Raw genomic sequence first — 26,676 nt, 5'->3', positions numbered from 1 at the left:
ATTGTTGTAAAATGTTTCGTTTTTTGAATTAAAATTTTTTTTTAAATCGGTGTATTTTACCGACTTAAAAGCAAGAGTATCAAAAAGCTTAAAAATTCAACACAAAAAGTTATTTGATAAAATATCCGTTGTCCTACACAAAGCGAGACGCATATTACTAGTACTAGAAATTCTGGAAGATAAATAGGCGTACCAGTTTTCGTTTTTCTAAATAAAAGCGTTCTGTAGGTATTAAAAAAAACTAATTTCGAGACGCCATCTTCAAAACCCCCTCTCTCCATCTCTGTAACTCCGTCCAGGAACCATTTTAGGACACGGTGAATTGGGTTAAATTGTCTCAAAATTATCTGAAGAATCTCCAGTCTTCGTTATTCGGGAGAGTTTCTGAACACCCTGTATATACAATACCAGAATCAAACCAAAATATAGAAATATAAAATAATATCCGTTGTACACTTCATTACTATATTACAAAATTTTCATTAGAAAACAAACTGACCATCCCTAAAACAATACTCAAACTAGTGTGGACATACGGAATCAAGCTGTGGGGCTGTAGCAAACCATCCAACACCAAAATACTACAAACATTCCAGTCAAAAATTATTTGTATCTTAGCTAAAGCCCCATGATACGTGTCAAACCACACCCTTCATGCAGACCATAACATTTCTTTCATCAATGATGTGATCGTTGATCACTCCAAAGATACATGAATCGCAGCACAAACCATTCAAGCCGTCTCATAGACGAATTATTCAACCCTCCACTGATTGACAGACGCCTAAAAAGACTTTGGTCAGAAGATGTAGCTGCTAGGTGAATTCCAGAGAGTCGTCAATGGACGACACCTGCCACAAGCCAAGAACTTATAGCATATTTACTTGTAGTAGATTGTAAATTAGCAATGAATAAATACATAAATAAAAAACTTACGCTCCAAGGACAGTATAATATTCCAATGTGAAGTGATAGTAACAAGTCTTTGGAGGTTCACCTTCCCTACAAGCTCTTGCACATTCGTCAGGAGATGATAAAGAAGGATTATTTCGTAATTCGTTCGTCGCCGATGTTTTAAAATCTAAATGTTTTACGAAAGTGTGTGTCTTGGCGGGTCCTCTTTGTCTGGTATTGGGGTGAGACTGTATCACACCCTGCTGGGACGTGAAAAAATCTGGATTATCTACCGACGAAAAATCCCAATAGCTGGCAGCAGTTGACTGGTCGTCGGCACCTGAAAGGAAAAAATATTTTTTAGTAAAAAATCCACAAGGAAAAAGTTTTCCTGTAGTTGGCTGTATACCATATAATACAAAAAACAGTAAAATCCTGTATAAAAGGTATATTTAAAATCCCTCAAAAGGGCCACATCAAAATCACAACATAACTAGTTTTCGACTGGTTTACCAGTCATCATCAGTGTTTACCTAAAATGAATATAACCTGATAAAATAATTCAAAGATATTGAAATTTTGACTACGGTTAAGAAAGTTATAGGTTATACTCACGTGCAATGTACATGCTAACCACCAAGATATTGTTTGACAAAAATATGTGGGTCAAAGCCCAGTAAAAGTTGTCCGTCAAGGAAACATTGGTTTAAAATGTTACATCAAACTAGGATGTTTAAAATATTTGGCTAATCTGCCCCAGGTAACATCTGAGCTTTGGATATGACTTGTTCACATGTTAAAAGTATGACGGCAAGTGACAATGCAATGGATAGAGACCTCCGAACGATGACAAGGACAAGACAGAAATGACAGTTCCACAGGAAGTTGAAAATTAACCTGTCATATTTAAAGACTTAAATGTACAGCTTGTTAAAATTAGAAATGATGTAATAACACACTCCATTGTAAAAATTATCATTTAAAATTCGTTGTTATAGTTAAAAATTTTCTTCACGTATACTTTAGTGGAGTTAGTTAGGCAAACCACATTACACAAAAGTTTGGTATTCGAGAACTGAATTCAGTAATAAAATCTTATTATCAAGAGATCTAAGATTTAAAAAAGTAATTTTGTGTTGATTTAAAGTTATCGAATTTATTTAACTTATTGGTAGCTGTTGGAATTTGTGTAGGTAAGTGTGTAACAAATCACAATGGGGGTGACTCAGGTGTAAAAATGTCTTAAATACCTAAGCTGCCCGGATACCTAAGGGTCCAAAAACCAAGACCGTAATAGGATGATGACAATAGGGGCTGGGGGTATGAGATGTCTGTGAGGAAATTAGTGAGAAAGGAACATGAACGAGACCCAAAAAGAAAATTAGACTTTTGATTTGGTTTTACTAAAGATGAGTGTTATATGTTGGTAATGATAGATTAAACAGGTAGGGTGAGAATAGCCATATGTAGAAATATGGTGGTGGGATGTATGTAGATGAAAATTTGTAAAATATGGATGTCTGTGGATGATGATATCAGTAACATATATGTATGTTATGAATAGATAAAAGTGGTTAGATGGCTGAAGATGACAAAAGAATTATTGTGGCTAGTACCAGATAAATTATTATAAGTGTGAAAGTGAACGAAGCAGTAGAAGGGGGGTGAAAAGTGATATTGTAAATGTGTTAAGAAAAAAGTTGTCGATGGAGTGGTTGGAAGTTGCGATTGAACGAAACATGGCGGTTGACACAATTCGGACTTTTCTGTTTTTTCTTTTAATATTTCTAGGTCCTCGTACAAGTCTAATTTTAAGAAGTCTTTCTGTGGGATATTGTGAAGTAGAGCGACATCATCTGGGATATTCAACGTATGCTTTTTTTGTTTGAGATGTTAAGAAAATGTAGAGGTGTTCTCTCTTTTGGTGTGTTTAAGAGAGCGATAAGCAAGTGATCTACAAGTTCTTCCTATGTAAGTAGCATCACAGTCAGAACATTGCAGTCTATAAACACCACTACGATTCATGTAATTGATACTATCTTTGGAATTGGATAGAGATTGTCCTAAGTTGTTGGATAATTTAAAAGAAATTTGGATGTTGTCTACTGAAGATCTGTTGTCTACTTCACAACATCCCACAGAAAGACTTCTTAAAATTAGACTTGTACGAGGACCTAGACATAATAAAAGAAAAAACAGAAAAGTCCGAATTGTGTCAACCGCCATGTTTCGTTCTATCGCGACTTCTAACCACTCCATCGACAACTTTTTTCTTAACACATTTACAATATCACTTTTCACCCCCCTTCTACTGTTCACTTTCACACTTATAATAATTTATCTGGTACTAGCCACAATAATTCTTTTGTCATTTTCAGCCATCTAACCACTTTTATCTATTCATAACATACATATATTTTACTGATATCATCATCCACACACATCCACATTTTACAAATTTTCATCTACATACATCCCACCACCATATTTCTACATATGGCTATTCTCACCCTACCTGTTTAATCTATCATTACCAATATATAACACTCATCTTTAGTAAAACCAAATCAAAAGTCTAATTTTCTTTTTGGGTCTCGTTCATGTTCCTTTCTCACTAATTTCCTCACAGACATCTCATACCCCCAGCCCCTATTGTCATCATCCTATTACGGTTTTGGTTTTTGGACCCTTAGGGATCCGGGCAGTTTGCGAAGTCTTTAGGAATTAGTCGCCTAAGTTTGAGCTTGTGCTTTCTTAATGATACATCCCCCTAGATTATTTAAGACATTTTTACACCTCAGTCACCCCCATTGTGATTTGTTACACACTTACCTACACAAATTCCAACAGCTCATTCCTCACAGACATCTCATACCCCCAGCCCCTATTATCATCATCCTATTACGGTTTTGGTTTTTGGACCCTTAGGGATCCGGGCAGCTTGCGAAGTCTTTAGGAATTAGTCGCCTAAGTTTGAGCTTGTGCTTTCTTAATGATACATCCCCCTAGATTATTTAAGACATTTTTACACCTCAGTCACCCCCATTGTGATTTATTACACACTTACCTACAGAAATTCCAACAGCTACCAATAAGTTAAATAAATTCGATAACTTTAAATCAACACAAAATTACTTTTTTAAATCTTAGATCTCTTGATAATAAGATTTTATTACTGAATTTAGTTCTCGATTACTAAGCTTTTGTGTACAGGGTTACGCAATTGAACTGTTAGCAACTTCACATCAATATATCTGGCAAATCGATAATGACAAAGTTGACAGTACGTCAAAGTTGGCCTGATAACACTTCAGTATATTGTTTAATACGCCGCCAAAAGCATTTGCATCTAAGTTTTATACATACAACAAAAGTTATTCGCAATGGAATTTAATAGTGTGATGGCGTTATATTTGGCGGGAAAATCACAACCAGCTATTGTAGGTCAGCTCAAATACCTCAAAGTGAATAAAATGTTTGTGTATCGCACCATACCTCGTTATAATGATACTGGTAGCATTGCCAAACGCTATGGTGGTGGACGAAAAAAAGCAGCGACATCACTTGAAATGGTTCGGAAAGTGAAGGCTTCTCTTGAGCGAAATCCACGTCGTAGTGGTAATCAAATGGCCAAAGAACTGAAAATATCCCAGCGAAGCATGCAACGAATATTGAAACAAAAGCTCAAGGTCAAGCCTTACAAGTTTCAAAAAGCACACAATCTTACATCAAAGCAAAAAAAAGTTCGGCTTGAAAGAGCAAAGGAATTGTTACGCCTGCACGAACGTGGCGAATTTCCGAACATAGTGTTTAGTCCTGTCGCCAGGGGGGGTACAACGGCCTCCTTTATTCGGATACCCAAGTTTTTTTCATGTATTTTGACCCGTAGAATACGAATTTTTTGGGTAACAGTTGATCCGGATGTCGATAAGATTGTTATTGACCAAGAACTTGAAGAATTACATAACCGCGATCTCTCGCAAAACAAAACATTTTTTGGTATTTTTTGGGTCATTCTAAGCAAAACATGTTTCTACAATTTTTTTCGTAGGATGGCTAGTTTTCGAGATAACCGCGGTTGAACTTTCAAAAAATCGAAAAATTGCAATTTTTGAACCTGAATAACTTTTGATTAAAAAATAAAATAGCCAGTCTGCTTACCGGATTTGAAAGTTTAAGTCAAATTATATCGGTTTTAATTATTTGCATTGCTAAAAATTTATTTTTTTATTGTTTAACAAAGCTATAAACACATAGTGTTTCCCGTGCCTTTACATGCATTTTAACGCATGCTACGTAGAAATAGCCTCGATTGCACTAGTACCTATTCTACCTACTCGTTAGATTTTAAATGAGAAATCATAGAAAACATCACTCACTCACTAGGTGTTTGTAGCTTTGTTTAACAATAACACAATAAATTTTTAGCAATGCAAATAATCAAAACCGATATAATTTGACTTGAACTTTCAAAGGCGCTAAGCAGAATTGCTATTTTATTTTTTAATCAAAAGTTATTCGGGTTTAAAAATTGCAGTTTTTCGATTTTTTGAAAGTTCAACCGCGTTTATCTCGAAAACTGAGCATCATACGGGAAAACTTGTTAGAACATTTTTTACTTAGAATAATCCAAAAAGTACAAAAAAATGTTTTGTTTTGTGAGAAACCTCTGTTATGTAATTCCTCAAGTTCTTGGTCAATAACAATCTTATCGATATCCGGATCAACTGTTACCCAAAAAATTCGTATTCTACGGGTCAAAATACATGAAAAAAACTTGGGTAAGTCCATCTGAATAAAGGAGGCCGTTGTACCTCCCTGGCGACAGGACTAGTTCTCTGATGAGAAAAATTTTCCTATTGAACAGTTCATAAACTCTCAAAATGATCATGTTTACTTGACTGAACGCACCTACGAAAATTTGAGCCTACGAACGGCCACCCGAAGTAATTTCCCATCTCAAGTAATGGTATGGGCAGCTGTAACCGTCGATGGACGCTCTCCAATCGTTTTTATTGAATCTGGTGTCAAAGTCAATGCAACTTATTATCGGGAAAATGTTTTAGAAGATGCTTTAGAGCCGTAAGCACGCAAACATTTCGGTTGTAGACCATGGACGTTCCAACAAGACTCGGCACCGTCTCATAAAGCTAGTGTGAACCAAGAATGGTTAAAAAACCATGTTCCACACTTCATTTCATCCACACAATGGCTTTTAGTCCTGTCGCCAGGGTGGGTACAACGGCCTCCTGTATTCAGATGGACTTACCCAAGTTTTTTTTATGTATTTTGACCTGTAGAACACGAATTTTTTGGCTAACAGTTGATCCGTATGTCGATAAGATTGTTATAAACCAAGAAGTTGAGGAATCACATAACAGCGATTTCGTGCAAAAGAAAACATTTTTTTGTATTTTTTGGGCCTTTCTAACCAAAAAATGTTCCCAAAAATTTTTTCGTAGGGTGCATAGTTTTCGAGATAAACGCGGTTAAACTTTCAAAAAATCGAAAAATTGCAATTTTTGAACCCGAATAACTTTTGATTAAAAAATAAAATAGCAATTCTGCTTACCGCATTTGAAAGTTCAAGTCAAATTATATGGGTTTTAATTATTTGTATTGCTAAAAATTTATTATTTTATTGTTAAAACAAAGCTATAAACACCTAATGCTTGAGTGATGTTTTCAATGATTTCTCGAAAATCGAATGAGTAGGTAGAGGAGGTAAAAGTGCAAGCGGGGCTATTTTTACGTAGCATGCATTAAAACGCATGTATTAGGCACGGGAAACACTATGTGTTTTTAACAATCAAAAAATAAATTTTTAGCAATGCAAATATTCAAAACAGATCAAATTTGACTTAAACTTTTAAAGGCGGTAAGCAGAATTGCTATTTTATTTTTTATTCAAAGGTTATTCGGGTTTAAAAATTGCAATTTTTCGATTTTTTGAAAGTTCAACCGCGTTTATCTCGAAAACTATGCATCCTAGGAAAAAACTTGTAGGAACATTTTTTGGTTAGAATGACCCAAAAAATACAAAAAATTGTTTTTTTTGCGAGAAATCGCTGTTATGTAATACCTCAACTTCTTTGTTTATAACAATCTTATCGACATCCGGATCAACTGTTACCCAAAAAATTCGTGTTCTATGGGCCAAAATACATAAAAAAACTTGGGTAAGTCCATCTGAATTAAGAAGGCCGTTGTACCCCCCCTGGCGACAGGACTATTTCGAATTCGCCAGACGCAAATCCGATGGACTATTCCATCTGGTCCATTTTGGAGAGCAAGGTGAGGACTAAAAAATATGCCAGTATGGATGCGCTGAAGAAAGACATTATACGTGAATGGGCCAAAATACCGGAAGATCACATTCGTGCAGCATGCAACTCGTTTTTTGATCGTTTGAAGGCCATAGTCAAGGCAAAAGGTGGCCACATCGAGCTAAAATGAGTGGATTCTGAAATTCTGGAGTAGGTACATATACATGGATTCAGAAAGAAATACACCACAACAGACCACTATTGAAAGCGTTATTGAGTACAGACTACCGCTATAATAATATATTGCTTTTGTGGATTTTGAAAAGGACTTTGGCTGTATTACACTGGGCTATACAATCCTCGCTAATAAATGGATGGATCGACTATCGATACACAGAAATACACTCGCGATCATAAAATCCGGGTCACCCTGAAAATTTCAAGTTTCTTGAACATTTTTGCCTCTGGTACAGTAATAACATTTTTTTAGGCTAAGCTAATGTATTTTTTATTTGTCATCAATGTTCGTTTGAAAAAAAAAACGGTTTTTTATTGAAACAGTAGATAACAAACCAAATTGTTGATAATTCAGACAAACGAAAAAAAAATGGAAAGTACAGAACGTGGTAGAACATCAGTGAAATTTCAATGTCTAATATCGTGTATTGCCTCTCCTTGCTCTAATAACCTCTTGCAGACGACGGGGCATACTCTCAATTTTACTCCGGATTACATGTTGTGGTATGCTATTCCACTCTCTAACTAACAGATCCTTAAGCTCCTGTGCGTTGTTAGGAGAAGGTATATGGGTTTGAATACGTTTTTTTTAAATCATCCCAGATATGTTCGATAGGATTAATGTCCGGAGACCTAGCTGGCCAGGGTAACCTCGTAATTCCAACCTCGTCCAAGTATTGCATACTGATCCTGGCAACGTGCGGTCGCGCGTTGTCCTGCATAAAAACGGTATCTTCTCCAAGCCCCACTATGGCGGGCATAACATGTTCCTCCAGAATCTCCGTAATCTACCTTCGTTCAGTTAAGGACCCATTTTCGACAAAAGTTAATTCTTTGCGGAAGTCGGAAGCCACACCTCCCCAAGCCATAACCGAGCCACCACCAAATGGCATTCTTAGCAATGCAAGCTTGTCAAAATCGTTCGCCGGTTCTCCTCCAAACTCTTACAGGTCCATCGGATCGAGTTAGGCAGGATCCTCGATCCTCGATTCATCTGAAAATAACACTTTGCTCCAATCGTTAATTCCCCAATGCGCGTATTGTCGAGCAAAAGCTAGTCGTGCAACTCGATCCTCCCGGCGAAGTGGCGGTCCTGTAGCCATTACCCGAGAAGATATTCCAGAAGAGCGAAGTCTTCTCCTGACTGTTGCAACGCTAACGTTGCAATTTCTTACTTCCTGTAGATGATTTCGATGCATAACTGCAGTTGAGGTCAGGTTTCGTAAAGCTTGACTCACAAGGAAACGGTCATCTCGTGCCGTGGTCTTTCTTCTTGGTCCAGAGCCAGGCCGTCTGGTTAGCAAACCCGTCTCCTGAAATCGTTGAAGTACTCGTTGAACCGTAGAAAGGCTTACACCAAGAGTTCTTGCGACTTGCCGTTGAGCTTGACCGTCTTCCACAAGCGCAACAATTCGTGCCGTTTCAACAACAGTCAAAGGCATTTTTGGCAAAAAATAAACAATAATAAACACTAATAATGACACTAATGAACAATTATAACGGCAATAATAAACGGTGTTCGCTGCGTTTGACAGTTATAGATACCATTCATTTTGACACGTTTGCACTTTTCTGCGAAATCGGCATTATAGGAATTCTTTGTTACAAAGGAAATCGCTAAGCCGACAACAATTGTCAGAAACATGTATTAGTTTGTATTTGTGTTATTATTATTTACGATAAAGCTCGTTAAAAATGAAATATCGGTGATTTTTAAGGTGACCCGAATTTTATGATCGCGAGTGTATTAAAAACACATCTACGAAAAAGCAACAATCACAATAAAACATCCACACCAAAACACCAAACAAATAAAATTAAATAGAGGAATTAGGCAAGGGGATACAATATCTCCAAAATTATTTACACAAGCACTAGAAGATACATTCAAAAAACTTAAATGGCACAACAAAGGAATCAACATCAATGGTCAACTCCTGAAAAACCTGAGATATGTGGATGACATAGCGGTGATATCAGACAATATGAAAAATATTAACAAAATGAATAAATAATAATGAACTACACAAAAACTAAATATATGACAAACGTAGAAGAGGACAACAAAACCATGCAAATAATATCAAGTATAATACAGAAAAGTTAAGGAGTACATATATCTACAGCAAAATTAAATAATAAAACTGAGTATAGAAAATCAATCAGCAGAAATAAAAAGCATTTTTTTCAAAATAAAAGTTTTTAAAAATTTTAATTTAAAACCAATTTTTTTCAAAAATTAACATGCTGAATCGATGAAACTTACAGATCATATTATATAAACACAATATAAATAAAGCAACTTGTGAAGCGGTAACGACTAATTGCATTTAAGTTGCTGATTAGGGGGTGATTTTCCCGATTTATTTTGTCAAAATAAGAGGTACCATCTGTATTTTGAGCGTAACTTGTTTACATTTGATGCCAGAATCTTTTTTATAAAAACAGAAATAAAGCTTTTTAAAAACTCTTTAAAAAAGTTGTTATGAGTTTTCTCCAAAACTTGTTTCATTTTTTGGTTATTTCACGTTAAAAACTATTTGGAATTTGCTGAATATAGAACTATTTTTCTTTAGCTATAACTCTGCTTCTACTCGGTCTATAGACAGCATGCGTACACCATTTTTTCACTTTTTTACATGCTATTTTTGCTAACAATGTTTTTTTTTCGAGAAAATACTTACTTTTTAAATTATTTGCGAAAAATTGTCTAAAAACATGTTTGTTTTTAAACTCGTAAACACACGTAAATAACTCGAAAAATATTGACATGGTGAAAAACTGTATAGAAAAAAATTTGCTTATAATTTTAGTTAGTCAGTTTATCCATTTCCGGACTTATTTTGGACGTATATTTTTTCACCTCCGAGAGGGGGTGAAACTCTCCCCCAGGGCAAAAGCAAACATCGGCACAATATCATTCTTTTTCTTTGACATGTTAGCTATGCTTAACTTTATACTTTATTTATTTTTTAAAATTTTATTTTAAATAAAAACACTTAGGGCCGGTTGTTCGAACGCTAATCAAGAATGATCATTATCAAATAATTAATTACTGTCAATGTCAACTTTGTTTGGGTTGTTAAAAAGTCTGTGGAGTCTATAATCAATTAATATATCAATCATTATTAACATAATTAATAATAAATCTCATAATTGTAATTAATTATGTTTTCAGCAACCCAAACAAAGTTGACATTGACAGTTTTGGTGACAGTAATTAAATATTTGATAATGATCATTGTTGATTAGCGTTCGAACAACCGGCCCTTAATTTGTGTTGTGTTTATTATTTACAAGAATTTATAAATGGCCGCATATGAAATGCCTCCCGAAAAAGGGTTTCTTACCTGTCGCTAAAATGGTCACATACGAATTGCCTCCCAAGCTTTAAATAAATTACATGCTTTTAATCTTTATGTGAAGGTGAGACGTTCCCACATCTTCGTTCCTTTGTAAATTTTTGGCAAAATTGGGATTTTGTTATTTAATTTATTTTATTTTCAACCTTTATTGTATTAAACATTATCGACACTATACGGTATTTATAAATTTCAACTAACTTAAACTTATACATATGTAATTAGTTTTATAACCATTATAATATATTTTATAATAACCATTATTTTTTGTTAATAATAATTTAACAAAAAATGCAAAAACATAATAAGTATTTTATAAGAATCCTAAAGATTGACGATTTGTTCAAAGCTAGTAAGTTCATCAGCAATAGCTGTATATTCAACAAATTTCTTTTTGTCACATATTTGTCACGTGCACAAAATATATGATCCAAGTCACTTATTGTATTGCAATTTTTGCACAAATCCGACTGTATTATATTAATTTTATATAGATGTGCGGGATAACAGGCATGTCACAATTTTAGTCGAGAGATAGTAACAATATCGTGCCTTGAAAAATCTAAATTTTATGCCAATTATCTGTCGGGAGTTTCGGATGTAAAAGAAACCTTTTCGGACAATTTATACAGTATTGACTCCATTGAAATTTCCAGTTATCATGTAATCTGGTTTTACTTATGGTCTGGTTTTCTTGAAGTCAAATATTATTCAATGTTTCCTCGCCACTGAAAATGCTCTCTTTTGCCAACTGATCTACTTTTTCATTATTTTCGAGTCCGATATGAGCTTTAATCCACGTGAATACTATATTACACTGCATAGTTGTTAGATTAGATATTCTTTTTGTTTGTTTATATTCTCTTTTTTAAATTGTGCTAATGGGCTAAATGTTGCCTAAATACTTGAAAGTTTATTAGTTCCTGCATCAGTCAGTTTGTCTATTTCAATCTTGTCAGTTCGTCGATTTCAAGATCAAATTGTGTTTAAGTCATAACATCCGAAATAATGGACAACGATAAATGTCAGTCAAACCTTTACTATCAATTGATGGTTTTACATTCGGTTTTCAAAAAATGTTGGCCAAAGTTACAGTAAAACGGTGGACATGTACTAAAAAACCTGCAAATCATTTGTGAAAACACAAGGGTGTGAAAATACGATAATTGAATCAATATTAGATCATAGCCACGAGAATGCTTCAAAACAAATTGATGGTGTGGGCTGTGCTTTTTATATACCATCACTAGATGTCAAAGAAAAATTTAAACTGAATTCCAATACATCAATATTTTCAGCAGAAATCATAGCTATCATAAAAGTATGCCAACACGCCGAAAATAAAAATCTAAAAAATAAATATATTATCCGACTCATTATCAGTTTTAAAAAGTTTCTCTAGTCAACTAGACGAAAATTCTGTTAACGTAAATCCCTACATCAAAGAATTAAAGATATTTTAAGGTAAAAGTACCTATCATGGAATTATAAAATGGAATTATAAATATGGGAGAGATTAGAATCGGAATTGGAATTACCCAGAAAAGCTGGATATTAGATTGTCGGGTAACAACTTTCTTTTCTAAAAAGAAATTTGTCGTACTGTGAAATATGTATGTGAAACAAATTTTATGTACACTGCATTAAGAATTAGAAAAATCAACATAGATAGATACTACCTATTTAAATTATGATTTGGCAACATTGTGTCATTATATAGAGATTAAATAGACAGAATATCAGTCTAAACGATTAACGAAACGGAGACATTTCGATTGTACCTGGGAGGCATTTCATGTATGAAAATATTTACCTGGAAATGTGGGAGGCAATTCGATAACACCGTTATAAATCACACTAAACATATATACTAAAAAAACATTTAATTTATTTATCTAATTAGGTACAAGTCATTTTTAAATTAAATTAATTGACAGAAATAAAAGATTGTATGTTGTTTATTTAATTCAAAATTCAAAATTAACTTTGCTTTTCGCTTAAATTCAATGTTCAAGCTGCCACCCACCTTCCTCTTGGCAGTTTGAACGGTACACTGAATTTAAGGGAGTAGGCGCAGTACCTTGGGCCAATTCCATTTGAATGCATTAATTTTTTTCGAATCCTGAGAAAACTAATTAGTATTTTTGAAAAATTTAAACGCAGAATGAAATATTACATTATTACCGTCGGCCGAAAGTCCTTTAGAATAAACAAAAAGTTTCTTTTAAACGAGATATTTGAATTTAAAAATTACACCAAATATACTCTTTTTTTTTTCACCCTTGTAATATATTAAAATAAACATTATAAAAGTTTTCAGGGACTTTCGGCCCTCGGTGATAATGTAACCTTTTATTCCGCGTTTAAATTTTTCAAAAACACTTATTACTTTTCTAAGGATTTGAAAAGAATGAATGCATTTAAATAGCACTGAAGCCGAAATCTTGCGCCTACTCCCTAAAATCTATGTCCAATCTATAAGTGACATTTCCAGAAATATGTCTTGTCTATACAGTAGGCGTGGATCGAATTTTTTACACCTGATTGTAAATTTGTAGAAACACGTTCTAGTTCTAATGATCGTGTGAAAATTATTAATTATTTAACAATATTGTAATATATTAACAGCAACATTCTGCATTATTAACATAAAATGCTATAATATCCTGATCAAAGAGAGAAAGCAAATATTGTAATTAATGACTTAGAATTTTTCTTTCCGAATCTGATAAATCTGTCTTAATCAGGTTAAGAAATATGCTACAATCGAAGAGAAGACGAAATGCGGAAGTTAAGCGACGGACGATCTAAACTACTTCTAAAAATTACGTACTGCTATTTGTCAAGCTTCATTGTAACAGTGCCTAGACAACACTGCAAGTCCATATACATTGGATTTATATAAAAACACTTCCTTTATAACAGGAAAACAGTTATTTTTTCATGGAACCGAAAGAAAAAAATCAAATTTACCAATAAAATTTATTGTAATAGTGACATTTGCTTTGACTGGTATTTTTTCTTTTTGTTAACTACTTAAAAAAGAGGAAAAAGTAAAACGAACTAAAAACAGATATATAAAAACGAGGTAATCAAGAAAGAATAACTATATTGTCTTTTACAAAATTTTATAATGTGGAAAAAGTAGCTCTACTCATTTTAAACAAAATTTTTCAATGTTATAGGGGAGTGCAATTAGAACGAAAACATGCATTGTTTCGGTAAAATTCAAACAAGCTTACATTTTTCTAAAACTTTTTTTGTTAGTTTATATAAATGTTAAAGTAAAAAGTTCTACTCGCGGATTTGGCCGCTAATTGTTTAAACAATAATAATTGCTTTGTATTAATAATTTTAAAAATGTCGTTAAATTCATCATTTTACTTTTATCAAATATGTTTCTATTTTGTTTTTGATTATACTGAATCCGAATATGGCATTGTAATTTGAAAATTCTTATACAGAAGCTCTTATACAGTATGTCTGCCTAGCTAGGAACCACATGGAAAACTTTTTTATTATCAATTTTACGAAAAAAAAAATTCTTCATAAAATGCTCTGGGGAGTCAAAAATCTAAAACTCAATAATCAGATATCAAATTTTATCAATTTTATACGAGTTATGTCGAAAATATGAATTTCGTTACACAGTAAAGTACCTTTATATTTCAGAATATCAAAAAATGCTATTATGAAAAGTTGTTTGAAATTAAAAACAATATACAATTACATTATTGTAATCGAAAATTTTTTTCAATTTTTTCTCAAATACGGATACTCATCATCACTTTATTATAATTATGATAACTATTTTATTATCACTTTTACGAAAAAAAGTTATTCTTCATAAAATGCTCTCTCCCTGGTCTAAACTCTAAGATACAACCATCAGATATTAAACTTTTTTAAATTTTATACGAGGTATGTAAAGAATATACATTTTTCTTTAGAGTTAAGTGCCTTTATTATTCACAATATTTTAATTAGAAGGATGCAATTGAACACTAAAACAAATTTTTTAATTCCAAACAACTTTTCTTAACAACAATTTTCGATATTGTGAAATTTAACGATACTTTACTCTTGAGTGAAATTCATATTTTTTGACATACCTCGTATAAAATTCACTAAATTTGATATTTGATGATTGCATCTTAGATTATGTACGATGCAGAATATTTTATAAAGAATAACTTTTTTTCGTAAAACTGATAATAAAAAAGTTATCAATAGGTTCCAAGTTACGCAGACATACTGTATAAGAGCTAAAAAAAAATGTTTGCTGAACATTTATTATTGTTGAAGTTTATTATTAAATGTATTTTAGGTAAGTTTTCCAGAAAAAAGTTTTGATCACTTTATATAAACATTTTTTTAGCTGGTAATTTTCGGGTTTTTTATTTAATTTTTGTTATCTTTCTTAATTTTCTCAAAAAGAAATAGTCTATTTTATTTCTAAAGTAAAATAATTTAGTACATTTTAAAGACTACATCCTAAGCTTTAAAAAAGCGCTTATAAAACTGTAATAGATCTGTTGAAACTTGAGTAATACCGTCTTAAAGTGGTGGTAATTCTATAAAACTACGAATATTTCAAAAATTACATTTTTTAAGACGTCATATCATTTGAATTAAATTTTTGAGATTTTTTTTTAATGAAACATCATTTAGTACGGTGCTAGAAAGGTAAGTTGTGCAAAATGGAGGGTTTTATAAGAAAAATTGTAGTAGTTACACATTTTTAAATCATTTTTAAACAAAATTCATGTAAGGCTCACTTTCCGCCCCCACCGTACTTATGCCCATATATTTCATTTCTTTTTATTATAACCACAAGATAGCTTAATTATTCTTCTTTTAGGTTCAATTTGTAAAATTTCATTTGATTCATGAGTTAATTATAGAATTACATTAACATTAAAGAATTACATTAAAATAACTCAACCGTGCACTTCGCCGTACGCTAGTTTGCGGTGCGCCAATGTAGAAAATTCTTTATATGGACCATTCCACGAACATACGCCTGTTTTGAATTCATTCGACAACGAATATTTTACTGTGCAACATAAGAAGTACGAAAGTAAATGGTGCTAATAATTGTTCCAATAAACAACAATGTAATTTGCAATTTACCTTCGTTCTTCTTATTTTGCACAGTAAAATATTCGTTGTCGAAGTAATCCAAAACAGGCGTATGTTCGTGGAATAGGGTATATAAGGTTTTTTTTGTAAAATTTTCTGAATTTTTCAATGATCAAGTCAGTTTTGTTCTAAAGTTTATATTTTCGGAGTTATTTAAAAAAACATCAAACTTAGTAGTTCATTTGTTTAATAAAAAATGAAGCACCCACTTCACGAGTAGAACTTTTTGATATGTTGTTTATTAAACATTTCTTATTGAATTTACAAAAAATTCAACAAAAAAAAAGATATACAAAAAAATCTTGTTTGATTTTTTCCGAAGTGAAAATCTATGTGCACTCCCCGATTAAAAGTATTTATTACAGGAAAGAAACCTGATTCACAGTAAAAATAATATGACTCATTGCTTAATAGAGATGGAGATATTTTGGAAATCTACTGAATTAAAACTAGCTCACAACTTCTGAACTGGTCTCGCCTTCAGTATTTAAAAATTCTACTGAAGAATTCAATGCTCAGTCATAATAGAAACCCCAATGGTGCTTTATAAAAATTATTATATTTTAAAAATTACTGATCACTCACAACATGCACCAGTGTTCAACTCTGCCGAAGACAAAAATTTTCTTTTTTGTGTGGATAATCTTCAGTCTCATGCTGGTACAAGCTTTTGAGAAGAGATCCATCAATATCTGTTGATGCTCTTCCTATTTTGCTAGTTCTACGGAATTATAAACTTAGCATGTTAATAAGCATTTCATTGATCTTGGCATCCTTTGCCTTGACCATAAAAATTACTATTCGATGTATTTCGCATAATTATAGGTTTAATAATACGAGTATACCTTTATCTTATGGTAATTTCAGTTTTTATATTTTATAATTTTATGAGAAAATGCAGAATATTCCTTTCTTTTCATTTTAACAATTTTCTAGTAATGCGTTAAAAAATATTGCAGATAATCTACATATTTTAAAAGAATACTATTTCTATAGTTGATCCGGTGGCTGATTTAAATAAATACTTTTAAGAAAGGATAGAGATAGGAAAAATCCATATTTGATAGTATATCTCACTTTCACGCATTTTTTGCATTTTGTGGATATTCGTACTTTGGTATTTAAAGATAAAATTCAAATGAGAGCTACTTTTGCAAATAATTTATGTAAAAGATATAAGACTGTAAATATTTATAACCTTCATGCATGGATATAATGGATATAATGACGATTGTATAGTAAATCTAATGTTATTACATTTGTGTATTTATATTATGTCTTTGCGAACGTTTCTTCTTCTTCCTGTGTAATGCTCGATCATCGTGCGTTGGCTATCAAATTCTTTTTCTTTTTCTTTTTCTTTTTCTTTTTGTATAGACATGAATAGAGTTCGGAATTAAAAGCATAAAGAAACGCAAAAAAGAGCTTAAAAATTATAACGATTTTATGAAAAAAAGCATTTTATTATACAAAAAAAGCATGAAAATAAGCATATAAATTTTGACAAACCATTTTTTTAAGAAAGTATATATAATAAAAAATATATATAATAGTTTCGGGGCTTATCACTCAAAACATTTTTGTATATGTATCGAAAAGCTTCTTTCAACGTCCACACTGGTTATCGGTACATACTACATATACTTTGCCACTACTGTCGGATCCATATTTATATCTTCAACGTGTTATCCATTTAAAACTAAAAATATTTTCTTCATCTTTTCAAACCCTTGCTAATACATATTTGACTTTTGTTAATACTATCTGAAAAAATTTTCCAGGGATCTTTTTTTTAATTGTTCATTTTTTGGATCGACTCAACTAATGACATTTGCTATTTCTCCAAATATTTTAATGTTTATTGTTCCAAAATAATTTGGATTTGGATAAAACACTTTAAGATTTGATGCTGTTTTGATCATATCTGGTTCAGCGTGGGAAAGCATTAGAATAGTAGTAGAATACTATTTTGTTGGTGGTCACAGCCTCGGGAAGATAAAAATTTGTTAGAGCTTCATTTACGAATCTTGAAACTGTATTGTTATTTGTTGCTTCTCGTTCTTTTAAGCACACTAAATAGCTATTCGTCAAGATTTCTTCGTTTTTACTTTATTTCTGGTTTCCTCGCAAACGCAATTAACATATATTTTCGCAAGTATTTTCATCCGGCACATGTCTTTGACAATACTTTTCAAAAAATGATTTAAAACTTTCATTTTGAAATTTATTTAGTGGGAGATCAGAGTCCATCATTGTACTGCATAGATCAAAATTAAATTGCTGCTGTTCGCAAATGCAAAAATTATAATAGCATTTATACTCTGGGCTAATTAGCAAAATTCATGGAAAAGTTATTTACCAGCAATTTTATTGCTGGAATCGAATTATAAGATCCTATATATTAATAATATAGGTATGCAAAGTCCGCAGATAGTGTGCTACTTTTTTTATAAACAAAATGGCGCCGACAAATCGTATTTTTTTCAATTATTGCTCTATAACTCCGAAGATTTTAACTTTACAACAAAAACACTCAAATAAAAATTCACCGCAATTAAATTCTGCATAGAGATATGTTTTTCACGATTTGCTCCGACGAAAATTTTCCTCGGAAAATGCGGGTTTTCCTAACAAAAACTATAATTTTCAAATAAAGTTTTAGGTAAGTAATTATTAATCAATAATTAAGTAACTTAGTGACATCAAAGATTTCTTGGTATAGATTGTAATTCCAGAAGCCGGTGAAAATTAAACGAATATTTTAGCAACAATTCAATTGTTAATTAACAATTTACGATCTCAATAATAACCAAAATAATCACGATACATTGATCAAACTTATAAAGATTATAAATAGTCCTGTCGCCAGGGGGGGTACAACGGCCTCCTGTATTCAGATGGACTTACCCAAGTTTTTTTTATGTATTTTGACCTGTAGAACACGAATTTTTTGGGTAACAGTTGATCCGGATGTCGATAAGATTGTTATAAACCAAGAAGTTGAGGAATCACATAACAGCGATTTCTCGCAAAACAAAACATTTTTTTGTATTTTTTGGGCCATTTTAACCAAAAAATGTTCCTACAAATTTTTTCGTAGGATGCATAGTTTTCGTGATAAACGAGGTTGAACTTTCAAAAAATCGAAAAATTGGAATTTTTGAACCCGAAAAACTTTTGATTAAAAAATAAAATAGCAATTCTGCTTACCGCATTTGAAAGTTCAAGTCAAATTATATCGGTTTTAATTATTTGTATTGCCAAAAATGTATTATTTTATTGTTAAAACAAAGCTATAAACACCTAGTGCTTGAGTGATGTTTCAATGATTTCTCATTTAAAATCGAACGAGTACGTAGAGGAGGTAAAAGTGCAAGCGGGGCTATTTCTAAGTAGCATGCAATAAAACGCATGTATTAGGCACGGGAAACAGTATGTGTTTATAGCTTTTTTTAACAATCAAAAAATAAATTTGTAGCAATACAAATATTCAAAACAGATATAATTTGACTTAAACTTTTAAAGGCGGTAAGCAGAATTGCTATTTTATTTTTTATTCAAACGTTATTCGGGTTCAAAAATTGCAATTTTTCCATTTTTTGAAAGTTCAACCGCGTTTATCTCGAAAACTATGCATCCTACGAAAAAACTTGTAGGAACATTTTTTGGTTAGAATGACCCAAAAAATACAAAAAAATGTTTTGTTTTGAGAGAAATCGCTGTTATGTAATTCCTCAACTTCTTTGTTTATAACAATCTTATCGACATCCGGATCAACTGTTACCCAAAAAATTCGTGTTCTACGGGTCAAAATACATAAAAAAAACTTGGGTAAGTCCATCTGAATTAAGAAGGCCGTTGTACCCCCCCTGGCGACAGGACTAAAAGATGAGATGCTTGTTTAATATTTTATCGACAAAATATAAATTTTTCTTTTTTTTGCATAATCTTTAAATTTAAAAAAAATAGTTATAATACGTTGGTCTAATTAGTAAAGTACAAAGAAAGGTTATTTACCAGCAATTTTATTGCTTTAATCGAATTATAAGATCTTATATATTATTAATATAGGTATGCAAAGTCCACAGATAGTGTGCTACTTTTTTATAAACAAAATGGCGCCGACAAACCGTATTTTTTTCAATTATTGCTCTATAACTCCGAAGATTTTAACTTTGCACCAAAAATACTCAAATAAAAATTCACCCCAATTTAATTCTACATAGAGGCATGTTTTTCCCGATTTGCTCCGACGAAAATTTTCCTCGGAAAATGTGGGTTTTCCCAACAAAATCTCGAATTTTCAAATAAATTTTTTGGGCCAGTAATTATTTATCAATAATTATATAGCTTGGTGAAATAAAAGCTTTGTTGGTATAGATTATAAATTCAGAAGCCGGTTAAAATGAAACGAATATTTTAGCAACAATTCAATTGTTAATTAACAATTTACAGTCGCAATAACAACCAAAATAATCATGAGACATTGATCAAACTTAGAAAGATTATAAAGGTGTGATGCCTATTTAATATTTTGTCGACAAAATATAAATTTTTCATTTTTTTGCATAATCTTTAAATGTTTAAAAAAATTGTTATAAACAAATTAACATTTCTTAGAAATTGTTTATTATATTCTAATTTTAAAAAATACTTAAAATGCGTATTTCATAAGTCTTGAAAATGAATGCTTTAAAAAAAATTTCCAACCATTTGCAAAAAAGTTAGGAAGCAGCAAAATAAATATACGATATCTCCATTGTTTATAATTTGTTTTAATTGTTTCAAAGCTTAAAAGTGAGTCATGGTACAATCTAATTACTCACAAAGAATGTGAAAAATTACTGCAATGGCTATATTTTAATCAAAGATTAAAAATACTTTTTTTTGTAATTTTTAGCGCGAAAGTAGGCTTGATACAGAGCCGGAGATAAAATGTTCACTCGAAGCGACTGACACGCTTAAACTCGCGCGAGTTGTGTATGTGGGCGGGTAGCTACGGTACTGTATTATTCTACTTTCTCGCGTGTAAATTACAAAAAAATATATTTATAATCTTTAATTAAAATATAACCATTGAGCTGATAATCGATATTGTTTTATAAATAATTAGCTTGTACTTTAAACTCACTTCTACGCTTTGAAAGAATTAAAAAAAATTATTAACACCGTAGTAATAGTATGTTTACTTTGCTGTTTCATAACTTTTTTGCAAATGGTTGCAAAAAAGTTTTAAAGCATTCATTTTCAAGATATTTGAAATGCGCATTTTAGCTATTTTTTAAAATTATAATATAATAAAAACTTTCTGAGAAACGTTAATTTGTTTATAACTATTTTTTTTAAACATTTAAAGATTGTGCAAAAAAATAAAAAATTTATATTTTGTCGACAAAATGTCAAATAGGCATCTCATCTTTATAAGATTTCAAAGTTTGATCAGTGCATCATAATTATTTTGGTTATTATTGCGACCGTAAATTATTAATTAACAATTGAATTGTTGCTAAAATATTCGTTTAATTTTCACCAGCTTCTGGAACTATAATCTAAACTAAGAAGGCATTTAAGTCACCAAATTATTTAATTATTGGTAAATAATTACTTATCTAAAACTTTATTTGAAAATTAAAGATTTTGTTGGGAAAACCCGCATTTTCCGAGGAAAATTTTCGTCGGAGCAGATCTGGAAAAACACGTCTCTATGCAGAATTTAATCACGGTGAAGTTTTATTTGAGTGTTTTTGTTGTAAAGTTAAAATCTTTGGAGTTATAGAGCAATAATTGAAAAAAACACGATTTTCGGGTGCCATTTTGTTTATAAAAAAAGTAGCACACTATCTGAGGACTTTGCATACCTATATTATTAATATATAGGATCTTATAATTCGATTCCAGCAATAAAATTGCTGGTAAATAACTTTTCCCAAAAATAGCCTATTCTCCGATAATCAGCCCAGACTATTAAAAAAGCACCAAATAAGCACATAAATTCAAAAAAGGCATAAAGATTAGGAAAAAAGCAAAAAGGCATAAAAAAATGGTGTCAAAATGACTTATTTTTGCATATTTCGTTCATATTTAAAAAGAGAATAGTCCTGCTTGTATTATTTACCATAAGCATTATGCTTACAAATCTGGGCTCTACACATGACTCTATCTGTTTTTTTAATGTGCCTCCAGTAAGTTGACGTTCCATCGTTTTCGTGGTCTTCCCACTGAACGTCCTCCTATTGGGGAACCGTCTCATCTTCATGGGGTTTCATCTTCAGGGATTTCATCTCAGCGGTTTCGAGCAATCTTTTTGCCGTGTATGTCATTATTGGTCTGATGACTGTTTTGTAAATTTTGCCTTTCATTTCTTTTCCGATATTTTTATTTCTCCATATTGTGTCATTCGGGCAACCTGCGGCTCTATTTGCTCTATTCACTTGATCTTCCACTTCTGTTTCGAGCTTTCCGGGAGCTAAATATTGTGATGCTTATATATTTGTGTATATGTGTGTGTTTCTGTTTTATTGGCACTGATGCTTATATATTTTTAAACTTCAGCATTTGTTCTATTATCTGACCCTCCAGCTCTAATTTATTTCTTATTGGATTTGCTGTTATAACCATGCATTTTACCTTTTTGGGGAAAATTAAGATGTTAAATAAATGTCATGACGGTTATATTCAGCATATTATTATATGTAGCATGAGTTGTAAATCATCTTCACTTTGAGAGATTAGCATTGGATCGTCAGCATAGCAGATTATTTAAGTTGTTTTTCTCCCATTTGGTATCCTTTTTTAGTTCTTATTTGTTTTATTTTTATGTATCCCATTTCCAGCTTCAATTATATTGTCGCATGTTTGATATTTTAGTTTTATTATTTTTAATATCAGATTAAAATTTTTAATATCAGAATAAATTAAATAAGATGCCAATGGACATTAGTTGTCGAGGCATTAGCTAAATAAAAAAAAATAAATATAGGGTGTAGAACAGCTAAGGTTTTTCAATGGTTCTAGCGAGTGAAACTAGTGAGTTAAAAAAATTAATTTAAAAATAATAGATATGGTTTTACGATCTCAGCTTTACAAGCATAAAATCAAATAGCATGAAATTGAACAATAAACTTTTTTATAAATTATTTATTAATGCCCAGTATTTATTTACATTTATAAGTTTTTTGTAGTGGGGTGTTGAACACCGAAGTGTTTTTCCCATATCGATTGGATTTGTTTAATACTATTAAATATTAAATATAGCAATATTAAATTTACTTTATATTATAATTCTGTGACGAATACATGTCTACATATGTTTGAGACATGTTTTCTTACTTTTCACATCACTGTAACCGTATAATTGAAAGAGAAAACAATTCGTTTACCCAGATTCCCAGATATTTATACTTATTCACTCTTTCTACTTGTTTTCCCTCGATATTTACCCTTCCTACTGTATGTTGCTTAGAAATAATCACTGCAATCGTTGCAGTGGTTTTAGACTGTCTGCAAAAATAGCGGTTGCTTCAGATTTTTCCGTTTTCTGATATCTATTCTTCCTCTGATATTGCTTCCTTAAAAATAGCTTCGATATACAGATTGAATAATAATGGAGACAACACGCAACCCTGTCTAACACATCTTTTGATTTCTATAGTTTCTGCTTCAACATGTTCAATTTTAACCTTTGCTTTTTGATTCCAGTACAGATTGACAATAACCCGTATATCTCGACTGTCCATATTCTTTTCATTTAAAAGTTCTACGTTAGAGTTTCTGATGTCGCAATCTATCAAAAGAGTACGACCTCAGAATCTATAGGTCATCAAAATGAGATCATCTGACTGGAAAATATTAATAATCGGCGGCAATAGTAGAATATTTTTATACGAAAAATACGTGGTGGTGTAGATAGATGAATAATATTTTCTGACGCTGGCACGCGAATACTATTGATTTTATAGAAAAAGTTATAAATAAATAAATTGTAGGAAATTTTTTCTAGTTTAATTATGTGTTTTTTTTTCGTAAAATGCGTTGGAAAGGAGATACTCTCAAAAAACTGTTATTAGGCGCCATTTTTTTCAATATGGTGGCACGAGCGGCGAAGATACGTGAAATTTAAAAAGGGCATACCGAAATCCGTAAAATATCCAATAATCCAATTTTCAAAACTCCCGGAAAACTTTGCAAGTAACCCCCTTTTTTTTCGACCAAAATTTATGACTGAACAGACTACTTTTTTACTTTATTGAATTTTTGCACTAAATTGTTAATAATTTAAAAAATCACGATTACTGAAAATCTGTTTAATTCCCTGGTTGTTGTGAAGTCCTGAACATGGTTAAATTGTGGTTATTGTAGAAATATGCAAAGAACGAAAAATGCTTTTAAAAAACTCATTTTTTTACAAAAAAATTCTCCTGCTGCGTTATTATTGAGTGTTTAGAATGTATTTGACATCGTATACATACATGTTCTTTGTGTACAAGTACAATATATACCTTCTTAATTAATGCAAATCTGTCAAAAGTACTCAAATCAACCAATTATCTATTTACAATGTCAAGCAAGCTTTTTAAGTAAATACAAATCATGTCATATTCTTGTTCACTGCTTGCTCCAGTTAACTATGTATAATTAAACAGGTAACTATATATAATTATTAGCGGTATTATCTAGCAAGAGAACCTGTCAGATAGTTCGGTGAACAATAAAAATGTAGGTAATTGTTTGTTTAAGACTCAATGCGAAAGAAAGTAGCATAAAAATGAGATCAGTTTTAATTCAAGTATGTCAAATCTTAAAAACGCAAGTGACCCTGAAGCGGTTTAACTGTTCCTTTCAAATGTAAAATTCCTTTTAGTCCAATCACTCAAGCGGATTTCAAGAAATGAAAAACAACACATCGCCTGGAAAAAAAAAAGAATAACTGCAAAGATGATGAAATATGGTGAAAAAGTGGTAACTAATACTGTCCATTCCCGGTTTAACAAAATATTAAAAGAAAAAAGAATCCCAAACAACTAGAACGAATCCGTAACCATTATCCTACACAAGGAAGGGAACAAAGCAGATACAAAAAAACTACCGTCCTATAACACTACTCAATGTAATGTATAAACTTTTGACAAAAATTTTAACCAATAGATTGACGACAAAATTCGACGGATACCAGTGGAAAGAACAAGCTGGTTTGAAAAAAGGGATTCAGCACAAGTGACCATTTATTAAGAAGTATGGGAAATGGGAATCCTTATGCCTTATAGAATGAGCAAATGAATACTACATTCCCTTATACATATATAGCATATCTAGATTTTCAAAAGGCTTTCAACAGTGTCGAACATTGAGTAGTGAAAAGGTCTTTGATTAACAGTAGAATTGACCACAGAGATACAGACCTAATAACCAAATATAAGGAAGCCAAAACAACAATTAAAGTATAAGAAGGAACAAAATCAATACAAATAAATAGAGGCGTGAGACAGGGTGACACAATATAATATAATCGAAACTTCTTAATCAGTCTCTGGAAGATATTTTTAAAAGATTAGAATGGGAAGAAAAACGTATAAAACTTTTTGGACAACACTTGAACCATCTAAGGTACCCTGATGACATCGTATTGGTAACGATAAAAAATAAGGATTGTTTGAAATGATGAAAGAAGAGGACATAGAAGCTGGAAAGATAGGCCTTTATATGAATTACAACAAGACCAAAATCATAACAAATACAGATAAGGACATCACAATGAGGATCATCATCATTCTCTTTGCCTTATCCCTATGCGGGGTCGGCTTCCCTAATTGCATTTCCCCACACAATTCTATTATGGGTCATATCAATATTAATCCCCTTTACCAACATGTCCTGCCTAATCGTCTCCCCCCACGTCTTCTTTGGTCTTCCTCTCCTACTCCTTCCAGGAATCTGCACTTCAGCTACTCTTCGTATTAGATGATTAACGTCTCGACGTTGAACATGACCAAACCATCTCAACCTATGATCTCTCATTTTGGCATCAATTGGTGCCACACCTAGACTTCCCCTAATATCCTCATTTTTAATTTTATCCTTTCTTGTCATTGCACTCATCCATCTAAGCATTCCCATCTCCACCACATGTATTCGTTGTTCCTCTTTCTTTTTCACTGCCCAACATTCAGTTCCGTATATCAGAGCCGGTCTTATGGCTGTCTTATAGAATTTTTCTTTCAGCTTCATTAAAACTTTTCTGTCACACAACACACCACTCGCTTCCTTCCACTTCATCCATCCAGCCCTAATTCTACTGCATGCATCTCCATCTATTTCTCCATTACTCTGTAATACCGATCCCAGGTATTTAAAACTATTGCTTTTTTACAATCAGTTCACCATTCAAAGATACCATTTTATTTGTAGTAACTCCATCTGTAAATGAACATTCCAAATACTCTGTCTTTGTCCTACTAAGTTTTAAACCTTTTTCCTCCAGAGCTCGTGTCCACTGTTCCAGTTTTTGTTATTAGTCTCTTTCACCATTTCCTACTAACACGACATCATCAGCATACATTAAGCACCATGGAATGCTACCCTGTAGTTTCGATGTTATCTGGTCCAAAACTAATGATAATAAATACGGACTAAGCACCGAGCCCTGGTGCAATCCTACTTTCACATGAAATTTATCAGTCTCTCCCACACCTGTCCTAACACTAGTCGTTACTCCCTCATACATATCCCTCACAATCTTTACATATTCACCAGGGACTCCTTTCTTATTGAGTGCCCAC

At 32.0% G+C, this 26,676-nt stretch overlaps 1 protein-coding gene across 1 annotated transcript in view; it reads right to left on the bottom strand.

Annotated features, from left to right (window-relative positions):
* The window catches only part of LOC114336593 (uncharacterized), a 285,727-nt gene that overhangs the window by 127,837 nt on the left and 131,214 nt on the right, over positions 1–26,676 (bottom strand). The window contains exon 2 of the mRNA XM_050658603.1: positions 937–1,234. Within this exon, the coding sequence (XP_050514560.1) occupies positions 937–1,234 (298 nt within the window). The remainder of the gene's footprint in view (positions 1–936; positions 1,235–26,676) is intronic.

This window comes from Diabrotica virgifera, chromosome 8 (genome assembly GCF_917563875.1).
Source record: "Diabrotica virgifera virgifera chromosome 8, PGI_DIABVI_V3a".
NCBI classification, from domain to species: Eukaryota; Metazoa; Arthropoda; class Insecta; order Coleoptera; family Chrysomelidae; genus Diabrotica; species Diabrotica virgifera.
This window is presented reverse-complemented; position numbering and strand designations above follow the sequence as displayed.